At 36.6% G+C, this 25,809-nt stretch overlaps 1 protein-coding gene across 7 annotated transcripts in view; it reads right to left on the reverse strand.

The window, feature by feature from the left end:
* Positions 1-25,809, reverse strand: part of Strbp (spermatid perinuclear RNA binding protein) — a 147,056-nt gene that overhangs the window by 63,958 nt on the left and 57,289 nt on the right. For all 7 annotated transcript variants that reach the window (XR_014998874.2, XM_085681260.2, XM_085681262.2 and 4 more), the window contains exons 4-10: positions 21,676-21,841; positions 11,846-11,990; positions 3,347-3,438; positions 2,465-2,560; positions 1,191-1,302; positions 520-617; positions 203-314 (exon numbers count right to left, since the gene is read on the reverse strand). Coding sequence is in view for 6 of the 7 variants with exons in the window: in XM_085681260.2 (XP_085537386.1) it covers positions 203-314; positions 520-617; positions 1,191-1,302; positions 2,465-2,560; positions 3,347-3,438; positions 11,846-11,990; positions 21,676-21,841 (821 nt within the window). In the remaining variant the exon portion in view is untranslated. The remainder of the gene's footprint in view (positions 1-202; positions 315-519; positions 618-1,190; positions 1,303-2,464; positions 2,561-3,346; positions 3,439-11,845; positions 11,991-21,675; positions 21,842-25,809) is intronic.

A 25,809-nucleotide genomic window follows, 5' to 3' on the forward strand; every position in this document is an offset into this window, starting at 1 on the left:
AAAATAAGCTGATCACTAATAAGAACAATTAAGAGAGAAGGCTGATATCACTGATGTTTTGGATAGATGTCAATTAAGAAAAGCAATAACTTGAATGACCAATGTTTAAGCTCCCTAAATAAGGTGCACACCACTACTATCAATGTTAACCCTCAACTCTAATAAGAAACAAAAACAAGCAATAAAACCCTTTCATACTCACCTTCTTTATCACTAACTGACCAGGAATACTTCTGAAAAGGTTTACTGGATGGAAGAGGGTCCATTTCCAACACTTTATAAATCTGGCCAAAAGCTGATAGTCTAAGTGCATGCTAAGGAATAAAATATTATATTTAATAAAATCTCAATAACCATTCTCACTTATGTGACATTTAATTCAAATTCTTTACATACTGATATTATATTATACTGGTAGAATTCCCAAATTTAAACATACAAGAAAAGTAACCACAAAGAACAATTAAGAAATGGAAAATAAGGTATCCTTCTAAGCAATTAGTGATACCAGTCTCATACCTGTGCACTATGAGTGATTTCTTCTTTTTGCTGAGTGGTCATATAGCTCAGAGCATCTGTTGGGTCTCGCTCACAAGGATCATGAAGGCCAGGACCCCCTAAGGCAAAGGCAAGAAAAAAAAATTAGAAATGAGTTTAAAACATCAAAGTAACAAAAGAGAAAAGGGAAAAAACTGAAGAACTAAATTAAAAGTCTCCTCAAAGAAGTGGAGTATTAAGGACAATCTGTCATTTGCAGTGTTAGCACCTAACTATATTTATTTTTTTTACTAGAAGTCAACTAATACCAAAATGAGTCCTACTCCAAAAATTTACAACATGATGAATTATACCTAATCTGTAATTGGATCACATATTTAACTTTTCCAAATTTACGACTAGACTTGCAATCAAGATGAACTTTATTCTTATCAAATAAGCATTTACATTTCAAATTCAGACCTCTTGGTGAAGCAAATGCATAGTACACATAGTATCTATTAGTACTCTTTATGTTAGTACATATAAAGCAAAAATTAGAACATTGTAGCTGCTAAAATTCTAAAGAACACAATTCCTACACATCATTTTCCTCTTCAGAAGACAAACATTTAGAATATGTTTAGATAAATTAACTAAAATTAAGATTTTTTTTTTCTTATTCTTCTGCCTTGAGAGTTTGAAACCCTTACCAGGAAGTAGTATTCCAGATGCCAAACACTCCATTACTCGTCTCAAGGCCTCCCCAGCGCCCAAAGGTCTATTACAAGTACCTATAGACTTTTCACATATAAGCTCTAGTGGCTAGAAGATATTAAATTACAAATTAGTACATGCACCAAGTGTTAAAAGGATTCCAGTTAAATGTGAGCTGATATTTCTATCTAAAAGGGAAGCCAAAAAGTATAGACAAATGAATATTTAAGGTCCATTTAACTCTTCCTCCGTGATTATCTACTCTAATCCAACCATTTTCTAAATCAAGTATTTTTAGATATTTTCTAAAAATATTTGAGACAAAAACTTTGAATTTTAGTTACAAAAAATAAAGTTACGGTCATATGATTCATTTAAGATTAACAAGCTTTTACATGAATAATAGCTAATAAATAACCAAGGTACCAACTGGTCTATCTAAATCTCACTTAAGTTAGGAACGCTCAACTATAAAAGTTTAATTCATTCGAATAGCATGCTCCAAGAGCAACAATTAGTATAAACAAAGAATCAAACCTCTGTGTTTGTTACACAAATGTTCATAATTGCTCATTATTTTATAAATGAGTCCTTACAATTTTAAATTATTTTCATAAATTTTTAAATTGTAGTCCTTAGTGGATCAGGCATAATAATCTCCAAATTAAGTCAATGTCACAATATATGTTATGTTCTAATTAGTAATTAATATCAAGCAAACACTGCACTTAACCTAATTACAGACATACTTTATTACACATATTATAACATTGCATTTAACATAACATATTGGATCTGTATCTATATTTCATAAGAATCACAAAAGACACCCAAGTCGATCAGATAATCTCCACAGAAATGTAACAAAACACTGATGGCAATGGACCAGTCAAGAAGGCCATCATGGGCAGCAAGTGATCCATGAGTGATCAATGATCAGTCCAGATTTCAAGCGGAACAGGACTTATTTCTAAAATTTATAAGACTTTTATAAAGATCAGGGGGATCTTTATATACATACATACATACATACATACATACATACATACTTATATGAAATTTAAAATTTTTATATATATGACAAAAATGATAAAAGAGGTAAGTTATATGCATAAAAGAATTCATAAAACTGCATAATTAATTCTAGGGCAAAAAAGAAAATAGATGCCCTAACTAAACTCAGAAGGTAGTCATTCTATAGTAACATCATTTCTAGAATTACCTCTGCTATAGCTTCAGTTTTGTTTTTTAATCACATTTAAGTACTTACCCATCCTTTCAATGGCGCCCATGTGGGTACTCTGTTGCACAAATCACGCAGAATGCGGAGGACAATTACACATGATTTTAATCCATTTGCCCTTGCCTAAAACAAACAAAATGATTCCAATATCCCTGTAGAAATCCATTCCTTATTTGAAACACATTGGTCTTGGATAAGTTTTTTAAAATGAATACCAATTAGCAAAAAATTATCAAGCAAACCAAGAAAAATCAAATTATGAAAAATAGCAAGTTATGGTTCAGAAAGGCAGGTTTTTAAGTAAAAGGAATATAACATAAAAAGTCTTTTTGTGAACTCATGGCAACCCATATTCTAGGCACTATCTGAACTTTCAGCTTTTCTGTGTTTTTATTTTATAAGCCACCATCTACTACTTACAATAGTAAATCAAAAAGAATTCCATGATAACAAAACATTATGAAGGACAGCTTGGTGGGTAAAGAGCTTCCTTTGCAAGCATGGATGATTGAGTTCAACCCTCAGAACCTATGTTTTAAAAGTCAGGTGTGGTGGCACACACTTAGAATCTCAGTGATGGGGAAACAGTACTGGAAGATCCCTGGGGCTTGCTGGCCAGTAAGCCTAGCCTACTTGTTGAGTTCTAGATTGCAGTTGACCCTTTCTCAAAAAGTAAGGTGGGTGCTCCTGAGAAGTAACACTGATGTTGACCTCTGACCTACACACATATGCGTGCATACAAAATGAAAGCTACTCTAAGGCACTTTATCCAAAGGGACTGATTTATTCCAACAATAACTCTATGAGCTACCAAGTATCTCCATTTCATACAGCACACAGAAAACACTAAGTGGAAGGTGTTCCAAATAAAACTGACACAGAACAGCAAGGAAGAAACAAAGTGCCAACCTGAAACCATTTGGCATGTCGCAGAGAAGCCAAGGCATTCAGGCATTTCTGCCTGTCCAGTAAGTCCGGAGGGTCTTTCATCATAACATTTTCTAGTAGTAAAATGGGATAAGGGAAAACAAATATAGTTTGAAAGGGGATTATTTAAGAAATTATCAATAACAACCAAAAGAAAGCAACATTTGAGTGAACTTGTAAGACTCCAGAAATGAACTTGTAAGACTCCAGAAATTTTCATAACTTGGTTTAGTTGCCTTTTTTGTAATTAAGTGAACATTATTTAAATAAACAGTCATCAGATTCTGTGCAAAAGTACAAGGAAAAGTAAAGGAATTCATTCAACAAAGGAATCAGTAACCACAGCTTCTTATATACAATCAAGGATCTTACTAATGAACATGTATATCATCATAAAAAACAAAATAAATACATAGCACTTTTTCATTTGGGAAGCTACAAGAACAACATTTGGGAACAATTGCAATAAAAACTTTTGTTTGTTTGTTTTTCAAGACAGGGCTTCTCTGTGTAGCTTTGGAGCCTGTCCTGGAACTTGCTCTGCAGACCAAATTGGCCTTGAACTCACAGAGATCTGCACCCGAGTGCTCCCACCCAGCAATTTTTTTTTTTTTTTTGAGACAGGGTTTCTTTATGTTGCTTTGGAGCCAGCTCTAGAACTACCTCTTGTAGACCATGTTGGCCTTGAATTCAGAGATCCACCCGCCTCTGCCTCCCTGGGATTAAAGGCTTGCACTACCTTTAATGAGTGCTGGGATTAAAGGCTTGCACTACCACCACCTAGCTTAAAAAATTTTAATAGAAGAAATTTTGATAACTTATCAGGATCTAAAAAAGTTGGACCTCTTATGTAATAACAAAACTGAATAAGCTGGAAGTATACTAAGTGTGACCAAATAGGGAATTATTTGCTTCTAAACAATCACAATCACTAAATAACCACTACTAGAAACTTAATTCCACTGATGAGAGACTCAACAGTTACCTTGAAGTTCATTCAATATTTCTTTTTGGAGCCAAAATTTTAGAACTACAAATATAAAATAAATAGAATGTATTTCATATTTATTGATCTCTTGTTCTTTAAAGGAACTAGACTGCTATATAACCATAGTCAATTGATTTGTCTTACTATTTCATAACTATTTGATACGGTCAAAAGCAAAAAAAAAAAAAAAAAGAAACCTGGCTAACAAGAAACCCACATACTTGATACTAAATCCAAGTTTCTGTCACCAAGTTCATTTCCACTAAGTATGGAGAAGCAGATTTGTTAATTTTTAAAGTTTTGATGCATTATTTAAAGGCATAGTTCTACAAATGGATTCCTACAGAAAGATTGTCTAATCTTGTGTCAGATTCATTACTCTCTCTTAAGAATGCTTTTAAGTATGAGTCCCGCCAACACTTCTCAATATTTTTCTAACAGTAGATATGGAGTACACTGCATGGCCCAAAGGATGTAAATACTTTTAAATGGTGCACAAGAGCAAGGAAACTTTTTGGCTTCTTTAGTTATTAGTGACTCTACAGTGTCAAACCTACAGTTTTTTATACTAGTTAAAACATTTCTAAAACTGAAGGCATAATGCTCAAATAAAACCAAAACTTTAAGGAAGAACCCTGTACTACTGCAATACTAACCAATGAAGTGCTACAACTTATTTCCTATCAAGTGAGCTCCACAGCAGATGTCTGCATTGTTTCCTATTAACCCCTACCAACAAAAATCACAATGCTAGGTCTGAATTCATTTATGATTTCTACTAATAAAATCAGGAGCTTCTAAAAGAATTATCAGTATAGACTCATTTATAAACCCAAACAAGCATGGTACTCACAGGTGAAAGTCCTGGACTTGTGTTTACAGGCACAAAATATACAACTGAGTCATTTCAATGTTTTATCAAATTGCTTTATTGTAGTCAATAAAAGCATTTATGTAAAACTCATATAAAGCTAAGACATCTCTAAATGAGTTACTAGAATATTCTTATTCTTCTTTTCTTGTTTTGTTTTGTTTTTCAACACAGGGTTTCTTTGTGTAGCCCTGGGTATCTGGAACTCACTCTGGAGACCAGGGTGGCTTCGAACTCAGAGATCCACCAGCCTCTGACTCCTGAGTGGCGTGCGCCACTACCACCAGGCCAGTTATTAGAATCTCTTGAAAGGTAGATATGACAAAGGTTGACTGACTGCTAAGGTACACAATTCAAACTGGTTATTTTCTTTTTACAACTTGAATTTTCAAATTAACAGTAAGTTTTATTCTACCCATTTTACTGAGTTGAGGTGTCAGAAAGAAGGTGACAAAGAAAAAGAAGCACAGGAAGAGGGGAGGAAGGTAAGACCGAGTAAGCCAGAACTCTTTGCTCACCTTAAAGTATTTTGTCAAATGGCCAGAGATGGTAAGTACCTTACCCTAATTGTGACACAGATATTTGCAATGGTGACAAGAGAAAGATATTTTTGATGACTTCTTTCATCTCAAAATCAGATTACTACCATAAATTGTTATTTTTAAAAAATCAAGACAACAGCTTGCTACAGTCAACATTTGGAAACAACAGATTTTACTAAAAAGAGAAGAAAAGAAAAAGCACTGAGGACTTGTAAACAGATTCCTCTTACAACAACATCAAATAGCCATGTTTCTTTATGCTCCGACAGTGAAAAAATCCAAAATGTTTTACTATTCATGAAGCTGAGAACAACAGGGGTATAACAATACATTTTATCTTTAAAGATTTTTTATTATATTATGTGACACATTAACATATGGCATCCCTCAGTGCTACTTATCAGCCCAGCTTGTCTATTTCCTTTCTATGGCTAATAATATAGTTTCACATATTTTTACTAATAAAACTGTTAATCTGCCAATCATAGAACTACTGTCTGGAAAACAATGCCCCTCCTGATGAAACTGCAAGTTTAATACTTCAGGACCTTACTACAGGTGTGTATGTGTTTCAATTTTATTAGGTGAGCAAAGATTTACTTTAAAAATTGTTATTAATTAATTAAAAACAGAACCACTGGAGTTGTGGTCTAAATACTTTTAACCCCAGCACTCTCAGACACAGGTAGATGGGTATCTGTGAGTTCAAAACCAGACTGAAATTCAAAACCAGGGGTGCATAAAAAAAACTCTGTCTCAAAAATGAATGAATGAATGAATGAATGAATGAATAAATAAAAATAATTTAAAGTACAAACTATGGTCTATTTCACTTGCTTTGTAGGAAATATAATAGCACAAAAATGGACAAGTATTGACAAAAATGCCAAATACAAAGAAAAATACAGCTTTTAAAAATGATTTTGTAATCTGCCATCAGTATGTTTATGTGCACTGGAACAATGTATGTGCATCAAAGGAAGCACTGAAAAGAAGGCTATTATGCCTAAACCTACTCACTTGGTTAAAAGTTAGATCAGTGACCACCATCAAACACTGTTCTGCACTGCACAGTTGTTTTTTTAGTGCCTTACATGCAAGCTATCTGCCCCTGTTAACAAAATACTATCCTGGAGAGGAAGAATAAGGAAAGTCAGAAATGATATGTGTCTAGACTCCTCAAAAGTAAAATAATTGAGCTGGGGTATCGTGGCAGTCTTCATAAAATTCTGGACAAAACAGAGCTGTCAGTTAATCCTGACAGAACTTTTTAATATGTTCAAGGATATTCTGAAATCTCCTTTCTCTCAATTCCTTGATGTTTTCTGAAAAGACAATATGTCTGAACTACCATTCATGAAAAAAAACACAAGGACATAGTAATATGATCAAACAGATGTAGCAATAAGGTAGAACCAAGAAGCACTGTCCTCTTAGTCTACCACAAACACTATCATTGTGATAACAGAGCACCAGAAAGAAAATGACCATAGGTTTGCTCTGCATAGGGCATATTCAGCACCTGGGGAAGGCAGGAAAATAAAACCTGCAGCACAATTATGGACTGCAACAAACTACTGTCCTGACCCGAGCAGGAAATATACCGGTGAACCTCTGCCAAAAAAGAGTCAGAAGTCCACCCTGGTATCAACAGGTGAAAAGGAACTCTAGAACAACTTCTCTATCATTTCCACTATCTGCTTGGTTTAAAACTGCAATGTAAACATAATTTTAAACAATTTATCTTCCCCACCAATAGCAAATATATTTCTATTGTAAAATCACAAGCACCAAAGTTAAGGTTATGTTACAGTCAGAAAGAAACAATGAACTACAATTCCATGCAGGAACCCCAGGCAGGAAGGGACGAGAGGATTCTATAATAATTCTATATAATCTGGACTCTATCAGATTAGCTAAACAAAATATGATACATTCCTGCCTATAACAGCCCAACAGTTACCTCCCTTCTAAGGCCACTGTGATTTTTCCTTTTTATTTATATGCGGATTATAACATGGTGGGTATAACACTAACAGAAATAAATCTCCAATAAATATTATTCAAGCCATGTAAGATGCTGCCTATTGTTAACTTTTCTTTTTTTTACACACTGTACTATATTTTCTCAGACAGTATGTTGACTGAACATTCCCTGTGAAGATCAATGTGTGGTACTCTCTGTATCAGGTACGATGCTAGGTGCTTAGGACAAAGGATAGGCGGAGGAGGAGGCAGAAAAGATATCTGCCTTCCAAAGAACATAACTACACAATAAGCCAGCTCATTACTAGCACCACAGAGTACACTGTACACTAACTAATACTGCATATTTCAAGTGTGGTTTAAAGTTTAGCTACATGGATGAGTGTAGCAGGGGTTGCATACAGGAGGCTTACATAGGCAGCAGGATCTCTGAGTTCAAGGCTAGCCTGGTGTATCAACCTGATGTACTTGGGTGAGTTCCAGTGCAGACAGAGCTACATATTAAGTCCTTGTCTCAAAAAACAAAAATAAACTTAAAATATTAATAAATAAGTAGTTCAGCTATGTTAAAGTTCAGCTGTCTAAACCTAGCATAACCACATTACTCTGTTGAGACAGTTTGAGTACACAAGAGTGTTTAGTAAACTGAGTAGTTTCTGTACTTCACTATTTTGAACTTAGCTGTATATGTAGTCTCTCACTGAACCTTGCAAACAATTTACTGTTTCTTTACTATCTATACTTTGAAATTAAGAAGTGTGCCCAATGTCACACAAAACTAATAAGGTGAACAACTGAATGAACACACAGACATTATACAGCAAGATCTGTGCTTTTGCTCTTCTGCTTTTTTTTTTTTTAAAGAACATACATAGTACTAGGGAAATGGTCACTGAACAAGGCCTTCTAGTAAAGGGTTAGACTATGCTAGCACTGATAGCATACAAAAGTCTTGCTTGTGACATTAAAAAAAAAAAACAGACTTTTGTTGTTGTTGTTGTTCTTTTTGTTTTTCGAGAAAGGGTTTCTCAATGTAGTCCTGACTGTCCTGGAACTCACTCTGTAGACCAGGCTGGTCTCAAACTCAGGTATCCATCCGCCTGCCTCATAAAGGATATTTTTCATTCACTCTTGACAACTTAAAAAATAAATGATGGTATGAAGTGAATGGTTATCCACTTCTACACAGAAAATATTAAAGAGAAATCTAATGACCTATCTTAGCCCCAGTCCTCTGGCTCTGCCTGCTCTCAACCTTTCTTTCCTCTCGTTTAGATTTTGTCAACCTTAGCAAGTTAAGACAGGGAAGAAAAATAGATAATTTGTGTATCTGCTGCAAACTGTGTATTTGGGAGTGGAAAAACAAGTCAGAATACTATAATACAATGTCTTAGGATGGAGGAAGATGATACGAGACATTGCTTAACTTTGAGAAAGAAAATGAAGAGAAGGGAAGAGCTTTCAGTGCCCGGTATACCTGAAAGCTAAATGTGCTTTCTGTTTCCATCCTATGCAGATGGAAAGATTTACATCAAAGGAAAGAATAGTGTCTAAGTGAACAAACAGAACTGCATAATCCAGGTTGCAGATGCTCAATTATGTTGGATGTTCCAAGTTGCCCAGGAAATAGACAAAAAGGTGTCTATGACAAAGGCCACATAGAAAAAATGAATAAACTGTGAAATAATCAAGTTGGTCAATGGGGCTGAGCTGTTAAGAACAGCAAAGAAAAACTTCCTGCCATTCAAGAAGAGAAGTAACATCTTCTGTTAAGAAAAAAAAAAAAAATCAGCTCCAAGTTGACTCCTTAACCTTATCTAAACTCACATCAGCTGATGACTCAGCACATCAGCTGATGACTCAGCCTTTAGATCCTTAGTAACTCAAAACACCTCAAAGACTGTGAATCTGTTTGATACAAATCCCCAATCTGTGATGAATAGAGCCTGTTTTCAGTGTCTCTGTACCAAAATTAAGGTTTTCAAGCAACAGGTTAAGCCTGAGGGAATCAAAACTGACAGCTATGACAAAAATCCCACATAAATACATAAAACCACAAGAGAAAAAGCTTTGATTTTCCTGATACCGTGAAAGAGGTAACGCAAGGAGGAGATATAAACAAACATCTCTCAATATAAAAATAATGTTTAGAGCCAGGTGGTAGTGGCAAACGCCTTTAAACCCAGCACTTGAGAGGCAAAGGCAAGCAGATCTCTGTAAGTTTGGGGCCAACCTTGTCTAAGAGGGAAAGTTCCAGGACAACCAAGGCTATACAGAGAAACCATATCTCGAAAAACCACCAACAAAAACAAAACCTTGAAAAAATGTTTAGTAGCACCTATAATTACAACTCTACATAGAAATGGCTGGTTTTGTACAACAGGGTCAAGTAGAACACAGCTTACCAAAATTAACTCATCTTGACACACCAGAAAACCAGAAATCATAGATCTGCTGTTAAAAAAAATTAAGCCATTTAAGAGAATGGTTCTTCCAAGGTGCTACAGAATGTTACATGAGGAATAAAGTACAGGCATTAAACCCAACTATAGATTGGATGTACTTTTCTTTATGTGAATGACTCAAAAATGTATCTGGTTTCTGACTTTTAGTCGACCACATAACCTAACCCACCCACCCCCCCCAAAAAAAACTTTTTTAAAAAGGTGACCATCTATTTTAGTTCCAGGAGTCTATGATTCATGTCTAGGAAGTAAAACTCAAAAATCTACTTCACAATTAAGTATGTCTTTTTCTGTATTTAATAATCTGAAATAAACTACAAAACTGACCTATATTCCTTTTTACTTTTGTGGTACTTGTGCTAAAGGGGTATGCAATGAGATTTGTTAAAATCTGACAGATGGAAAATAGCAAATATACTACTGACCCATATATACCATAGGACCTTGAAATTGTTTTGACAGAGTGGTAAGTAGGTCAAAGGTCCAGCACAGTGAAAATATCTCATGGCATTTATCTTTGAATTGGACTAAGAGTACGAAAAAGCTAACCTGACAAGATAAAACATAAGAGAAAATGAAGATCACCACACATACTTCATTACTTTTCAAAACTAGCAACAGTTAGGTAATTTCTCTTCTATATTTATGAGAATGACATTGTCATACAGTGATTTTTTTTAACACACATCTTATTTAAAATGTAGCAGTAAAAAGTTTCTCAAAAATTTACTCAAGGCGGGTGAACTGGCTCAAGCCTTTAACCTCAGCACTGAAGAGAGAAGCAGGCATATGTCTCTGAGTTCAAAGCCATACAATTCTACACAGCAAGTTTCAAGTCAACTAGGGCTATGCAGGGAAACCCTGACTCCAAAATAAAAATTTACGAGTGTGTGCACATACGCACACGCGCGCACGCACAAATATACTCTCTGAAGATTAAAGATTACTGAATAAAATATATTCACTAATTCTTTTTATTCTATAAACCAAATGTACACGCAAGAAATTCAACTCTTTTTTGTTTTGTTTTTCAAAACAGGGTTTTCTCTGTGTAACAGTTCAGTTTGCCCTGAGATCTCGTTCTGTTGACCTGGTTTGCCTCAAACTCACAGAGATCCCCTGCCTCTAACTCCCAAGTGCTAGGATTAAAGGTGTGCGCCCCCACTGCCCAACAAGTAACTAAAATTTTTAAGGGTATGTAATTATTAGAAGTCAAACACAACGTGTGAATAATTTCAAAATAAGCAAGCAAATTTTAAAATACTTCTGTCTTAGACTACATTTAATTCTGAATCTGATCAGTAAGCCAGTATAATAGAACAGGTTAGCAGATACCAATGACTTCAAGTGATACTAGGAAAGCAAATCATCAAAAGGAAAGCAGATCATCAAAATGTAGGAAAATTAAAGCAGAATTAAAGACCACATGATACACAGGTCTCTGAAACTGCAAAATATACTATGTAAAAACAAAACTTTAAAAATATCATGGGATAGCATACAGAAGCAAATGAAGTCTGTAACCTCCTAAATTCCAAAGCATAGTTATCACAGTATGGAAAAGAGCTGTTATATAAAAAAAAAACATAGATATGTATTATGTGGATATATATATATACACACATGTACCTCCATCTTTCTTCTCCAATTCGTCCCTAATTAGAGGAGAAGTAAGTATCACCTTCAAAGTCAGTGTGGGCTCTTTTGTGTTCCGAATTATAATGGAAGCTTCACTTATACATTGTTCCACTTGGTATTTCTCTTCTGTCAGTTTCTAAAAGTCACCAAGAAATCAAAAACACTCAATCATATTCAAATCTCTAAAAGGGACACTTGTGATAAGTTTGTGATGATCATTAACTATTAATATCACTATGCAAAAGAGTAAATAAAACCCACAACTGTAACTCATTCCTTACGTCAGGGATAACCTCTCTCAACATAAGCAAGCCCATTCTCCATCATCATAATGTCAACCATGCAGATAATTATGAAATAATATTTAAATCCATTTTTCTTCCATGTGAAATGTCACCAGCGGCATTATAATAGAATATAAATAATTATTCTAGAAATTATTACTGTAAATTATTATACAACTGTAGATAGCTGGAAATGCTCTTCAAAATTATAGCATTAATGACAAAAGAATCTAAATAACTACTTACCAAGGAATTATGAATATAAATTATACAAATTTCTAAAGTAAATCAATAAAGTATGAATGACTTATAGTCATATGAAAGAATGAGTATAAACAGTTAGTTGCCTTGTGTAACAGATCTCAGAAGTCATTCCACTGAGACTTATGAGATAATCCAAATGACATCACAAGGAAATTTACATTGCTGTTTTTAGCATGCACAGAGATAAACATACAATCTTAGGGCTGTCGTAAAATAATCCAAATTGTATATTAAATAGTACAATAAATTATAACTAAATAAATAATACAAGACATTTCTTATTACTTGACATACAATGAGCTGAAGGAATATAAGGTATGTTTGAAACGAACTCAATCATTTATAAAAAATACTATTTTAATCTTAAATACTTCCCAAATCGTAAGAAAAAGAAAAGTCATTGCCCTAATATTGAACATAAGAAGCAAAAGAAAAACAGGACCTCACTAAAAATGGAAGAACCAGAAGTAAAATAAACAAATACATGCACATGTGCGCACGCACACACACAAACTGTTCACATCCATTTTGCCAATGGGGAAAAAAAATCTAATTAAAGTTATCTATGAGAGGACTGGAGAAATGAGTTGGTTATAACGTGTTATCACACAAGCATGAAGATTCAAGTCTGATCCCAGCACCCACATAAAACAATAGACAGGGCTGGAAAGATGGCTCAGTGGTTAACAGCACTTGCTGCTCTTAGAGAGGACCAGAGATCAGCTCCCAGCACCCATATGGTGGCTCATAAAGCCATCTGTAACTCCAGTTCTAGAGGACCAGATGCCTTCTTCTGGCTCCTCAGGCATCACTACATGGTGCACACAACATTAAATAAAAGTATTTGTTTTTTAAATAACAGGCACAGTGGCACCTTCCTAGAGACCCTGAACTGAGGAGATGGGTACACATGGATAGCTGGGGCTCGATGGCCAACCATCCTGCCTATTCTAATTAACAAGAACAGTGCTTGAGGAAGAGGAACACACCAAATTGTCATCTGACCTCTACATGCAAGCGCATATACACGTACACACACAGACATCTATTCAACCTAGAGAGATGGTTCAGTTGTGAAGAGTTCTGGCTGCTCTTCCTAGATTCAATTCCCAGCACCCACATGGCAGCTCAGACCTGCTTGTAACTCATTCCAGGAAACCTGATGCCCTCATACAGGCAAAATTAAGGCAAAGCACCAATGCATATAAAATAAATTATTTTTAGAAAATTTTAAGATATCTATTGGAAATCACACTAAAACTGTCAATTAATAGACACATCCAAAATTATGAACATAGCTTGGACTAGACTAACTTCAAAGGTTATTGGGTTTGTCATACTCCTTTGTATAAAGAAGCTCTAAAATCACCCTGGAGAAAAGTACAGAGAAAAAAAAAAGAGTGTATTTCTACTTCAATTATATTAAGGTAGTAAATAACCAAACTGTTCCTACAGTTATTATTCAGAAAAGATATTTGGTCTGTAAGAAAGTAAGTTCCTATTAGAGATTATTATTTCTTGAGTGTGCACAAGGACGGTCACACACAACTAGTAGAGTAGCAGGGCATATGTGAAGGTCATACTTCAAATTATTTCCTGAAATATTACCATAGTAATGTATGGATGCTTAGACACAGGTTTAGAGAGAAATGTGTGTATGTGTGTATAACTTAATCTTAACAACAGTGGACAATTAAGATTACCACTTTCCAATGAAATGTAACTTCACCCAGATACATAAAATTCATTGTTAGGAAGCTATAATGACTTTACGTTAAACTGAAATATGTAAATCATAATATCCACCACTGGCCCTAAGTGTTCAAGTCTCTTTCATCTCTTCTAACATAACCCTTCAAAGACTTCAGAATATTTATGTCTTTTTAGTCCTCTCTAGCCTAGAAAGTCCAAAGTTCCTAAAATTTGAGATGGTCTGCACAATCTATACTCTCTGTGACTTTTTTTTCTGTGAAGATTTACTAGATCAACAATAACATTTTTAAACTGTGGTATCCAAAAATAACAATCCTCACTTGAGAAAGGGACAATGCAGAGTTCAACAAGTGAAACCTGCACTGAGAAAACTATTGTATAGACTGGAATTGTATCAAATCAGGTCCGCTTGGTCTACAAAAAGTACCAGAACAGACAGAGCAATATAGGGAGACCCTCCCTGAACTAAAAAAAAAAAAAAAAAAAAGGAAAAAAAACGAAAAATAGCTACAAAGTATTGTTAGCCCCAAACATAATACTAGACCTTCTTTGTCTAAACCCTTTATCCTGTAACTCACACAGCTATCACTCTCCATCTTCAAATGATTACAACACTTTTAAAAGAAAAATGGGAAGAAGGGAGGGAGACTGCAAGGCAGAAAGAAATTAAATACTTTTAACAAATAAAAAAAAGCTGCTCTTGGCTGGAGAGATGGCTCAGTGGTTAGAAGCATTGACTGTTCTTCCAAAGAACCTGGATTCAATTCCTAGCACCCACATGGCAGCTCACGACTGTCTCTAACTCCAAGATCTGACACCCTCACACATGCATGCAGACAAAACACCAATGCAAATAAAAATAAATAATTGAAAAGAAAAAACTGCTCCACCAAAATTGAAAATAGAAAATCCAAATATAGTTTTATTTAGGAAAGAATATTTTCAAAATTAAAACAGAATAAAACAGTCCCCAAAAGTTAATATAGGAGCCTTTAAAGCCAGCACTTGAGAAACAGAGGAATAGAGACTCTGCATCAAAAAAAAAAAATAACTAAATAAATAGACAGTTTTGAAGTTCAGTTAGCATGTATAATACAAAGAAAGTGACCCAAATAAACTATAACAAATTACAAATTCACATAACTAGGGGGAAAGGCCCATTTTACACAACAGATTAATACTCAATAAGTACTAAGTTATATTGTTTGCAATAACATGAATGGAACCAGAGAGGATCATGTGGGCAAATGGTAAGACAGGGTCACAAAGACAAGTAGTATGTAGATTCTCTTTCTTTAAAAGTTTTATTTATTTTCATTTAATGTACATGAATATTTTGCCTATGTGCAAGTTAGTACACCACATGTGTGTAGTGCCGATGGAAGCCAGAAGACAGCATCAGATAACCTGGAGTCAGAAACAGCTGTGAGCAACCTTTGTGAGTGCTGGGAAATGAACCTGGGTCCTCTGCAAAGCAGCAAGTGCTCTTAACCACTGAGCTAGTTTCTCCAGGGCCCCACCTTTTAAGTTTTCTTTCTTATGAGAAACTAGATTTTCAAAAAGGAGAAAGCAAGGTGGCAAGACAGCTAGCTTAGTGGCTAAAGACGCTTCCTGCCAAACCTGATTCAATCCTAAATTCAATCCTCAGAATGAACACTGTAGAGAGAACTAACTCTTATAAGTTATCTTCTAATAACTGATAAATAGTTAGGCAAGGGATTTGTTTGTTTGTTTGCTTTTAAGATTTTTTTTATCATTCCAAGAAATCTTAATTTCTTTATTGTTTGACTTTTTGACTCAACATTTTTTTAAACTTTTTGTTTTTTTCTGAAACGTTCTTATGAGCCTTTTGTTTTGTTCTCGTTAAATGCACTCGACCCAAAATTGGTTTGGCATATCGAAAAGGAGACCAAGGAAAGGGACTAGGGTGTGGGAGCAGGGAGGTACAAATGGACAGAGAAATTGAGAATGAGGGGGAGGGGAACACAGAGACAGCAAAAGGGACACAAAGAAAGAAGGTGGAGTTAGAGAAACCCAAAAGGAAAAAAAAAATGCAGAGAAAAAGAATGAGCAAGATTTAGGAACAAATGAATTCAGGAGCCCAAGGAAGGGAGTAGGAGGAGACCAAGACCCTTCTTTGTACTGTCCCCGCTGGGGTGGGGGCGTCAAGGCACCAGGTCTGGTTAGGGTAGGGGACACCTGGGCTCTCTGGGTGGCTTTGCACTGGATTGCAGTGGAACCAGCCCCACTTAGGGACCCGCCATGCTGAGGCCTGGGATTTACTTTGTGCTAGCGATGCCAGCTAGAGTAGGAGCCAAGGCCCTGCTGCAGCATATCCTCTGCTGTCCATTGCCCACATCTGGAAAAGGGCCGTGCAGGGAATGAGGGGGCAGGACTCCTGTGCCTCCAGCTTTTAAGATTTGAAAACAAAAAGAAAACATTGGGAAGGGAACAAGTAGAATAATAATACAAAAGAAGAAAACAAATGGGTGAATAGGTTAGAGCACATGGTCCATATGTATCAGAATGACCCAATAAAATCTAAGATTTTATACAATGAATATACACTGGTTTTCGTATTTTGGTTTTTTTAAATTTGCAAATTAAAAAAAAATCACACTTAAATAAATCAGAAACAAAAACATGTTTGTTTGTTTGTTTAAGGCATCTGCCTCATTTAAAAGGAATACAAATTTAAAAAGAAGCAAAACAGGGCTAGAGAGATGGCTCAGTGGTTAAGAGCACTGGCTGCACTTCCAAAAGACCCAGGCTCAGTTTCCAAAAACAACACATCAGTTCACAACTGTGTTAATTCCAGTTTCAGGGGATTCAATATTGTCTTCTGACAACCCATACACACAGGGAAAACACTCATACACATAAAATAAAAATAAATTTTATGTTGTTTCAAACAACATAAAATATCTCAGGGTAACTCTAACTAAACAAGTGAAAGACCTGTATGATAAGAACGTCAAGTCTTTAAAGAAATTGAAGAAGATATCAGAAAATGGAAAGATCAAGCTCCCATGCTCTTGGACAGGTAGGATCAACAAAGTAAAAATGTCAATCTTTCCAAAAGCAATCTACACATTCAATGCAATCCACATTATAATCCCAATACAATTCAACTTCATATGATAAAACAAAAAACTCAGAAGAGCCAAAACAGCCCTGTACAAGAAAGGAACTTCCAGAGGCATCACCATCCCAGACTTCGATATCTACTATAGAGCTATAGTAATGAAAACAATTTGGTATTGGTACAAAAACAGACAAGTGGACCAATCGAATCAAATCAAAGAGCCTGATATTTAATCTGCACACCTACGAACACCTGACTTTTAACAAAGAAGCCAAAATTGTACAATGGAAAAAAGAAAGCATCTTCAACAAATGGTGCTGGCATAACTATGTCGACATGGAGAAGAATGCAAACAGATCCATATCTATCATCTTGCACAAAACTCAAGTCCAAATGGATCAAAGACCTCAACATAAATCCAGTCACACTGAACCTCAGAGAAGAGAAAGTAAGGACTAGTCTTGAACGCATAGGCACAGGAGACCGCTTCCTAACTATAATCCAAGTAGCACAGACACTGAGATCGACAATAAATGGAACCTAGTTCTAAAACTGAGAAGCTTCTATAAGGCAAAGGACACAGTCACCAAGACAAAACAACACCCTACAGAATGGGAAAAAATTTTTCACCAACCCCACTTTGGAGAGAGGGCTCATCTACAAAATATACAAAGAACTCAAGAAACTAGATATCAAAATATCAAATAATCCAATTAAAATGGAGTACAGATCTAAACAGAGAATTCTCAACAGAGGAATCTCTATAATGGTCAAAAGGCACTTAAGGAAATGCTCAACATCCTTAGCCATCAGGGAAATGCAAGTCAAAATGACTCTGAGATACCATCTTACACTAGCCAGAATGGCTAAGATCAAAAAACACTAACCACAGCCCATGTTAAAGAGGATGCAAAGTAAAGGGAACATTCCTCCATTGCTGATGGGAGTGCAAATTTGTACAGCCACTGTATGGCGGTTTCACAAAAAATTGGGAATCAATCTACCTCAAGACACAGCAATACCATTCTGAGGCATATACCAAAGGATGCAGACCCATACCACAAGGATATTTGCTCAACTATATTCATAGCAGCATTCATAATAGCCAGAACCTGGAAACAACCTACATGCCACTCAACCAAAGAATGGATAAAGAAACTGTGGTACATTTACACAATGGAGTACTACTCAGCATTAAAAAAAAAAAAAAAAAAGACATTTTGAAATTTGCAGGCAGATGGATGGAACTAGAGAAAAAAAAAACATCCTGAGTAAGGTAACTCAGACACAGAGAGACAAACATGGTATGTACTCACTTACAAGTAGATATCAGACATAAAACAAAAGATAACGAGCCTACAGTCCACAACCCAGAGAAGATAGGAAACAAAGAGAACCCTAAGAGAGACATGCACGGATCCCCCTGGGAAGCGGAAGTAGACAAAAACTCCTTAGTAAATTGGCAGTGGGGGTAGAGTATGGGGAGGGTGAAAGGAGAGAGGGAGGGGAAAGGGGTAGAGGGGGAGGAGAACATGAGGGATCAAGAAGATTGAGTTGGGTAAAGAACAGAGAGGGAGAGCAAGGAAAAGAGATACCTTGAAAGAGGAAGTGATTGTGGAGTTAGCAAGAAACCAGGAACTAGGGAAACTCCCAGGAATCCACAATGATGACCTCAACTAGGACTAGTAGCAATAGTGGAGAGGGTTCGTCAAATGGCCCTCCTCTGTAATCAGATTGATGACTACCTTAATTGTCAGTATAGAAACTTCATCCAGTAACTGATGGAAGAAGATGCAAAGATTCACAGCTAAGCTCAACTCCTGGAATCCAGTAATAGAGAGGGAGAAACAATATTATGAGCAAAGGGGCCAAGACTATGATGGGGATAGCCACAGAAACAGCTGACTCGAGCTAGTGGGAGCTCACTGACCCCAGACTGACAGCTGAGGAACCTGCCTAAGACCAAACTAACCCTTGAAACGTGTGTGACAGTTGCATTGCATGGGCGGTTTGTGGAGGAACTAGCAGTGGAACCAGTATTTATCCCTAGTACATGATCTGGCTCTTTGAAGCCCATTCCTTATGGAGGGGATACCTTGCTCAGCCTAGACACAAGGAGGTCTTGCCTCAAGTGATGGGACAGACTTTGTTGGCTCCCTATGGGAGGCATCATCCTCTCTGAGGAGTGAATAAGGGGTGGGGTGGGGTGGGGAGAAGGTGGGAGAAGTGGAAAGACCCAGAGGAGAAGGGTACTGGGATTGGTATGTAAATTAAGATTGTTTTTAAAAAGATTAAAAAATAAAAATCCTTTAAAATATATTATTTTTCAAGAATGAATGAAGCAAGCAAGCATGGGCAGACAAGTGAGCATTCAACTCAAAAAAAACTTTAGACTTACATGGGCTAACATCTAGTTCTGTGATACAGATATGAAGATAGCCTAAGTTACCAAGTTAAGTACAATCCAATAGATTACAGGTAACACATAACTGAAATGAAAGACAATCTCAACTTCCTAATCAATGTTGAAAACATCTCTGTGATAGGTGGGCAAGGTGGGTCTTAGGGTGGCCAAAGCCCAAAAGCAGGCCAGCATTAAAACTTTCTAAACCCAACACGATGGGAAAACAATTTGGAAACCAACCAGGAAGAGTGACTTTCTATAAACTTAAGAAATGTGTGACTTTAAATGAATTAATTTTTAAGACCTGAAAGAGGTCAAAGTGTTTGGTATACTAGCTTGATAGCCTAAGTTCAGTCCCCAAAATCTACACAAAGGTAGGAGGGAACTGACCCTACAAAGCTGTCCTCTGGCTTCACACATATGTGCGCGCGCGCGCGCGCGTGCACACACACACACACACACCAATAATAATAAATTTAAAATTTAACCAAATCTTTCATCTTTTTAAACTATTTACTTATTACTTAAAAGGTGTTTTGCCTGCATGTATGCCTGCAGGCCAGAAGAGGGCACCAGATCATTATAGATAGTTGTGAGGTACCTTGTGGTTGCTGAGAACTGAATTCAAAACCTCATTAAGAGCAGATGAGGCAAAAGTTGGGTGCACAGGGGTGGGGGTGGGGTGGGTGTAAGGGGAGATGGAGAGGGAGAAGGGAAAAGGGAGAAGGGGAGGATTGGGGAGAGATTGGAGGAATGGGATGGTTAGGATGGAGGAAGGGGGGCTATGGGAGCAGGGAAGTAGATATCTTTATTATAAATTTTAGGCTTTGCAAGAGACTTGACTCTAGAGGCGTTCCCAGGTCCAAGGAGATGTCCCCAGCTTGTTCCTTAGGCAGCAGAGGAGAGGATGCCTGAACTGGCCTTGTCCCATAGCCACACTGATGAATATCTTGCATATCACCATAGATCCTTCATCTGGCGATGGATGGAAATAGAGACAGAGACCCACATTGGAGCACTGGACTGAGCTCCCAAGGTCCAAATGAGGAGCAGAAGGAGGGAGAACATGAGCAAGGAAGTCAGGACAGCAAGGGGTGCGTCCACCCACTGAGACGGTGGGACTGATCTAATGGGAGCTCACCAAGGCCAGCTGGACTGGGAATGAAGGAGCATGTGACCAAACCGGACTCTCTGAATGTGGCTGTCAATGAGGGCTGACTGAGAAGCCAAGGACAATGGCACTGGGTTTTGATTCTACTCCATGGACTGGCTTTGTGGGAGCCTGGTTTGTCTGGATGCTCACCTTCCTAGACCTGGATGGAGGGGGGAGGACCTTGGACTTCCCACGGGGCAGGGAACCCTGACTGCTCTTAGGACTGGAGAGGGAGGAGAAGGGGGAGTGAGGGGAGTGGGAGGGAAATGAAATGGGAGGTGGGAAGGAGGTGGAAATTTTTAATAAGTAAATAAATAAAAGAGTAGATGATGTTCTTAACCTGAGTCATTTCTCTCCAGGCCCGAAATCTTCAAATAATTTTTAAATTCAAAATAATTTTTAAGGTATCATTATGAAATTATCTATAGTTGTGTGGATTTTTTTTTTTTTTTGACGGGGGAGGGTTTAGAGACAGGGTTTCTCTATGGATCCCAGGCTGTCCTGGAACTCACTCCGTAGATCAGGGTGTCCTCAAACTCAAGAGCTCCACCTGCCAATGTCTCCTGAGTACTAGGATTAAAAGCGTGCACCACCTCCACCAGGGCTGAACCTTCTTTGTTGTATCTCACCAACTCTTCCATGAATTTTATAATACTTAGAAACATACATAAAATAGGGGTGGGGAGATATAGAGTCTCAGCAAGACATGCATGTAAGGTTTAAGACTTATTTTGGTAAATATATCCTGCATATAAGTCACCAGAAATGTGCTTTAAATGTGAGTTCATCACTGACCAAATCATGCCGATATTCTTTTTTTAATACCTATCTCTGACTTACCAATTCTTGTTAATAGTCATCAAGATCACTATTTCTCAACTCTTTACAAATTCTCAAATGCAGTTAAACACTTCTTACCTGAATTTGAACAGGAAGGTTATCTTTGACTGTATTTAGCAGGGTTTCTGTGGGTTTGTCTTTGCACATTAAAACCAGCTCGAGGTCCATATCATCTTTAATCAGCAAGCCTTTTGCAACCAAGCCAATCCTCATTACACCACACAATGTCCGGCCACCTTGATCCCTACAAATAAAAAGCCAATATTAATATTATTTCTATAACCTTTCCCAAGCTACAATTAATCATCCATTGCCTTCCTGAATACCTACATAAATAAACTACCATATACATCGAAAAATCTAAAAATTAAACTTCAGATTTAAGACTCTCACATTTAAAGTTACTTTTTCCTAAAAATTTAACAAGGATCATATGTCACACTACAGGTATTTTAATTCATTATGACACCTCTATTACTCAAGAATCCCAAGAATATTCAAACACCTCCAACATTTTTTCAAACTTCTGTTTTTAAGCTTCTGTAAATTTTAACAGTAACTAAAGAACATATGAGAAAGATTGGGGAAATGGCTCAGTGGGTGAAGTATTTGCTTCACCCACTGATGATGGCCTGAAATCTAATCCCCAGCACCCACAAAAAAGCTGAGTGCAGGAACACTAGGGAAAGAGATATGAGAACATTCCCTGGTGGTTGGTGTCCAGTGAGAGACATCTTAAAACATTTTAAAGAATGTGGGACAGAAGGAAAGAATGAAAGAGAACCCAACATCAACCTGTGGTCCCAACATGTGAAGCACAAATGCCATCTACTCACATATGCACACACACCCACCATACCACTACCCCAACATGCATTATAAATAAACTTATTTTCTTTTTAAGTAGCATATCAATGCCTGAACTTAAACTCAGGAGAGTTGACCATATCAGTCAGACTCTTTACATTCTGTGGTTGCTTCTAAAGAAACAGTTACAATTACAGATGACAAGCAAGTAAAGTTTGACTAGACTGGAAGGGGCATGATTTAGAAGCAAAGAATTGCCAGTTAGTCAAAAGTAAGTGAAAATGAGAATGAAGAGAAGAAGACAGTACTATACTGTGATGCAAATTAGACAGGAAGTTAAAAATTAACTAACCACTCAGTGCCTGAGCCATTGTAGAGATTCAATAAAGACAGTGTAAATCGTGATGGAGATAAATGCAAGTAACTGTTGGAATCTGCCACCAGTAATCTTAAACTGCTTCTTACTCTGTCTCACCCTCTCTGGTTTACTAATGTGTATAGTCCCTTCTCGACAGTCACCTTCAAAAATCTTGTCTTCAAACTAGTCTGTTCAAATTCTCAACTAGAGTATTTTGATAACCCCTTCCTACCAGCCTTACCTCTAGCACCTTTGATCTAATATATAGTAGTATATTATTTGTATTTTAGTAATTAAATCTTGCCTGAAGGTCAGAAAAGCAAAGCAGTCAAGCCACTAGAGAAATTTTACCTCTACCATGGCTGGGCAATGGTAAACTAAGCAGACTAAGCCTCTCTCTCCCTCCATTTTTTATTCACTCTAGTGCTGGGATTAAAGGTGTGTGTCACCACTGCCTGACCTCTAGAGGCTTTAGCTCTGCCTCTGGTCTTCAGGCAAGATTTATTTATCAAAATACATATATAACTACACTATTACATGCAGAATACTGTAAAATCTCCCCAAACCACTATTTTGGATGACATCCCACATCCTTTATGTCCCTGTGAACGTTTGGACATTCAACACAGTGTAGCGGGCAATCTAGAAGGCCTCTTTGGCTTCCTGCTTTACACCCTGGCTCTATGACTGTGTGAGAGAGGATGGATTACACATAATTGACTTCTTTGAGCCTGTTTCCTTCTCCATAAAACAGGACTAAACCTTTTCTCATATAGCAGTTCTCATAGAACTCAATATAAGCAAGGAACTTTGTTAGAGCTCAACAAACATTAAAACCTCAGTAAATAACAACTATTTCTCAAACAGCTCTTATATTTATTTTACATCTAAACCTTTGCAGAGATTTTTGCTTTTGCCTTCACTGTTACCAAAACCCTATCAGATTCTCTGAGCCATTTCCAAATACTACCTCTATAATAAAGTGTTCTTTCCCTCCCATCCCCCACTTTTTTTTTTAAAGACAGGCTTTCTCTGTTGTAGCCCTGGCTGTCCTAGAACTGAAATGGCTCTATAGACTAGGCTATCCTCAAACTTAGAGATCCACCTTCCTATGCCTCCCAACTGCTGTAATTAAAGGCATATGCCACCAATGTCAGGCTCATAAAGCTTTTTCTGATTACTAGAAAAAACAGCATTTTATCTCTCCCTCTTCTTTAATTTATCCAGAGGAAACTTAAGCACAGATACTAAGAAAAAAATGGATGATATATAGCTCAATGGTAGAGCACTTGCCTAGAATGCTCAAGATCACTCCTACTAGCATAAGTAACAGGAAAAAGGAAGCAAGGGAATCTGAAAGACACATACACTATTTTTGCCAACACACACACACACACACAAAATAATAATAATAGCAGACTAGTTGGTTTATTGAAATAATAAAAAATGATCTGGAATAAGTAGGTTGCACACAGTAAATGTAAGTAGCCATTGTTAACGCACTTATGAAATTCTAGATTACAGTTATGACATGTCTCATCTTATCCCACATGTAAAAGACAGCGTGACTGAGCAGACAAACTAACTCCTAATTCTAAAGTCCTAGATAGAATTAATTGATGAATTTGAATATCACAGTTACTGGAAAACAAGCAAACCAATAAAATAAACTGAGGAAACAGTTTTGACATTGCTAGTCATATAAATTGTGGGACCTTATACCCCTGATTTGACTTTGGAGTCAGACTGTAAAAAGGTAAACAAATAGATTCAAGGAAAAGCACAGACAGCAGCTATGCAGAAGAGCTTGACAGTGGACTGTGCTTAACAATGGTCTGCTTGGTCTTGCTGATCTTTATGCTCTTTGAAGCATTTATCGTAGAGCAGAAGCCCAAATATTGAGTGTCCATGGAACACAACTCTAAACGTAAGATACATCAGCCCTTGGTTTACATAGAGTAATGAACAGATCTACTCTGTACTCCTTGAGTTCTACCATGTGGCAAGAAATTACAGACAAGTACCCAATCTGAGATTTTTCCAAAAATGCAAAGACTTTACACAGACAACAAAGAGTATCCAAACATAAAGCTGTATTTTAAAGACTGAAAGAAAGTGTAGATCACATATTCTTTTAAAAGCATTTATTCAAAGCAAAGTAATTTCATCTAACTAAGAAAAATGCCTAAATGCTTTCTACAACTAAACCAATCTCAAATAATAAAGAATAGGAAGGGGCATTTTGTGTATAAAACTCCTAATTTTTAAAAGTTTTGAAAAAACAGCATAAATACTAGAATTAAAATCTGGAAAAAAATTAATGACTTAATTTGCCTAAGAACTAAAATATATACAGAGAAAGCCCCAATATGTAGGTCCCTCAGCAATCTAATCACTGGAGAATATCATTACCATGAGCCCCAAATTAAAGAATTACCATGTTAAAGCATCATATTTGAGAAAAACTGGATTACTTACAAGAACCTACAAACTGAGATGCACTCCAGTGTGCAGTTACATATCAGTTGCCATGCTCTTCAGCATGAAGCTCACTGCTTGTCTTTGAACAGAAGAGGAAAAAGTCGCACTATCTTTCAGTACAGACCATCCATTCACCAATTCTATTCTATTCTTCTGTGTCTACTTACCACAGTGAAACCGAACTGAAAGCTGAGGAGAAATTCTGAAGCTTTATTTTTCGCTTATATAAATCAAGACTAAAGTAATGTTTTAAACCTATAAATATGGTACAATCAATCAAATAAACTTTATTTTCCCAGGATAGGTAGACTTACTCTAATCATAACAACAGTGCTCAAAACAATACCTCCAAACTGGCATGACATAAAATCTCATGACTGCAGACAGCAGAGTGGTTTCATCTTATGAATCACTACTATTACTGCCTAAAATACTTCTCATGTAACTGTTAGAAGGCCAGACTTCATTAGTCCTTCCTTCTACAAATAACACAAAATGAACATTAACACTATGTAACAATGTGCAAAGATGCTGATACATTCTACGAAATAACAAAGTAAATACAG

The sequence above is a fragment of the Myodes glareolus genome, chromosome 21 (genome assembly GCF_982192425.1).
Source record: "Myodes glareolus chromosome 21, mMyoGla1.1, whole genome shotgun sequence".
Classification (NCBI taxonomy): Eukaryota; Metazoa; Chordata; class Mammalia; order Rodentia; family Cricetidae; genus Myodes; species Myodes glareolus.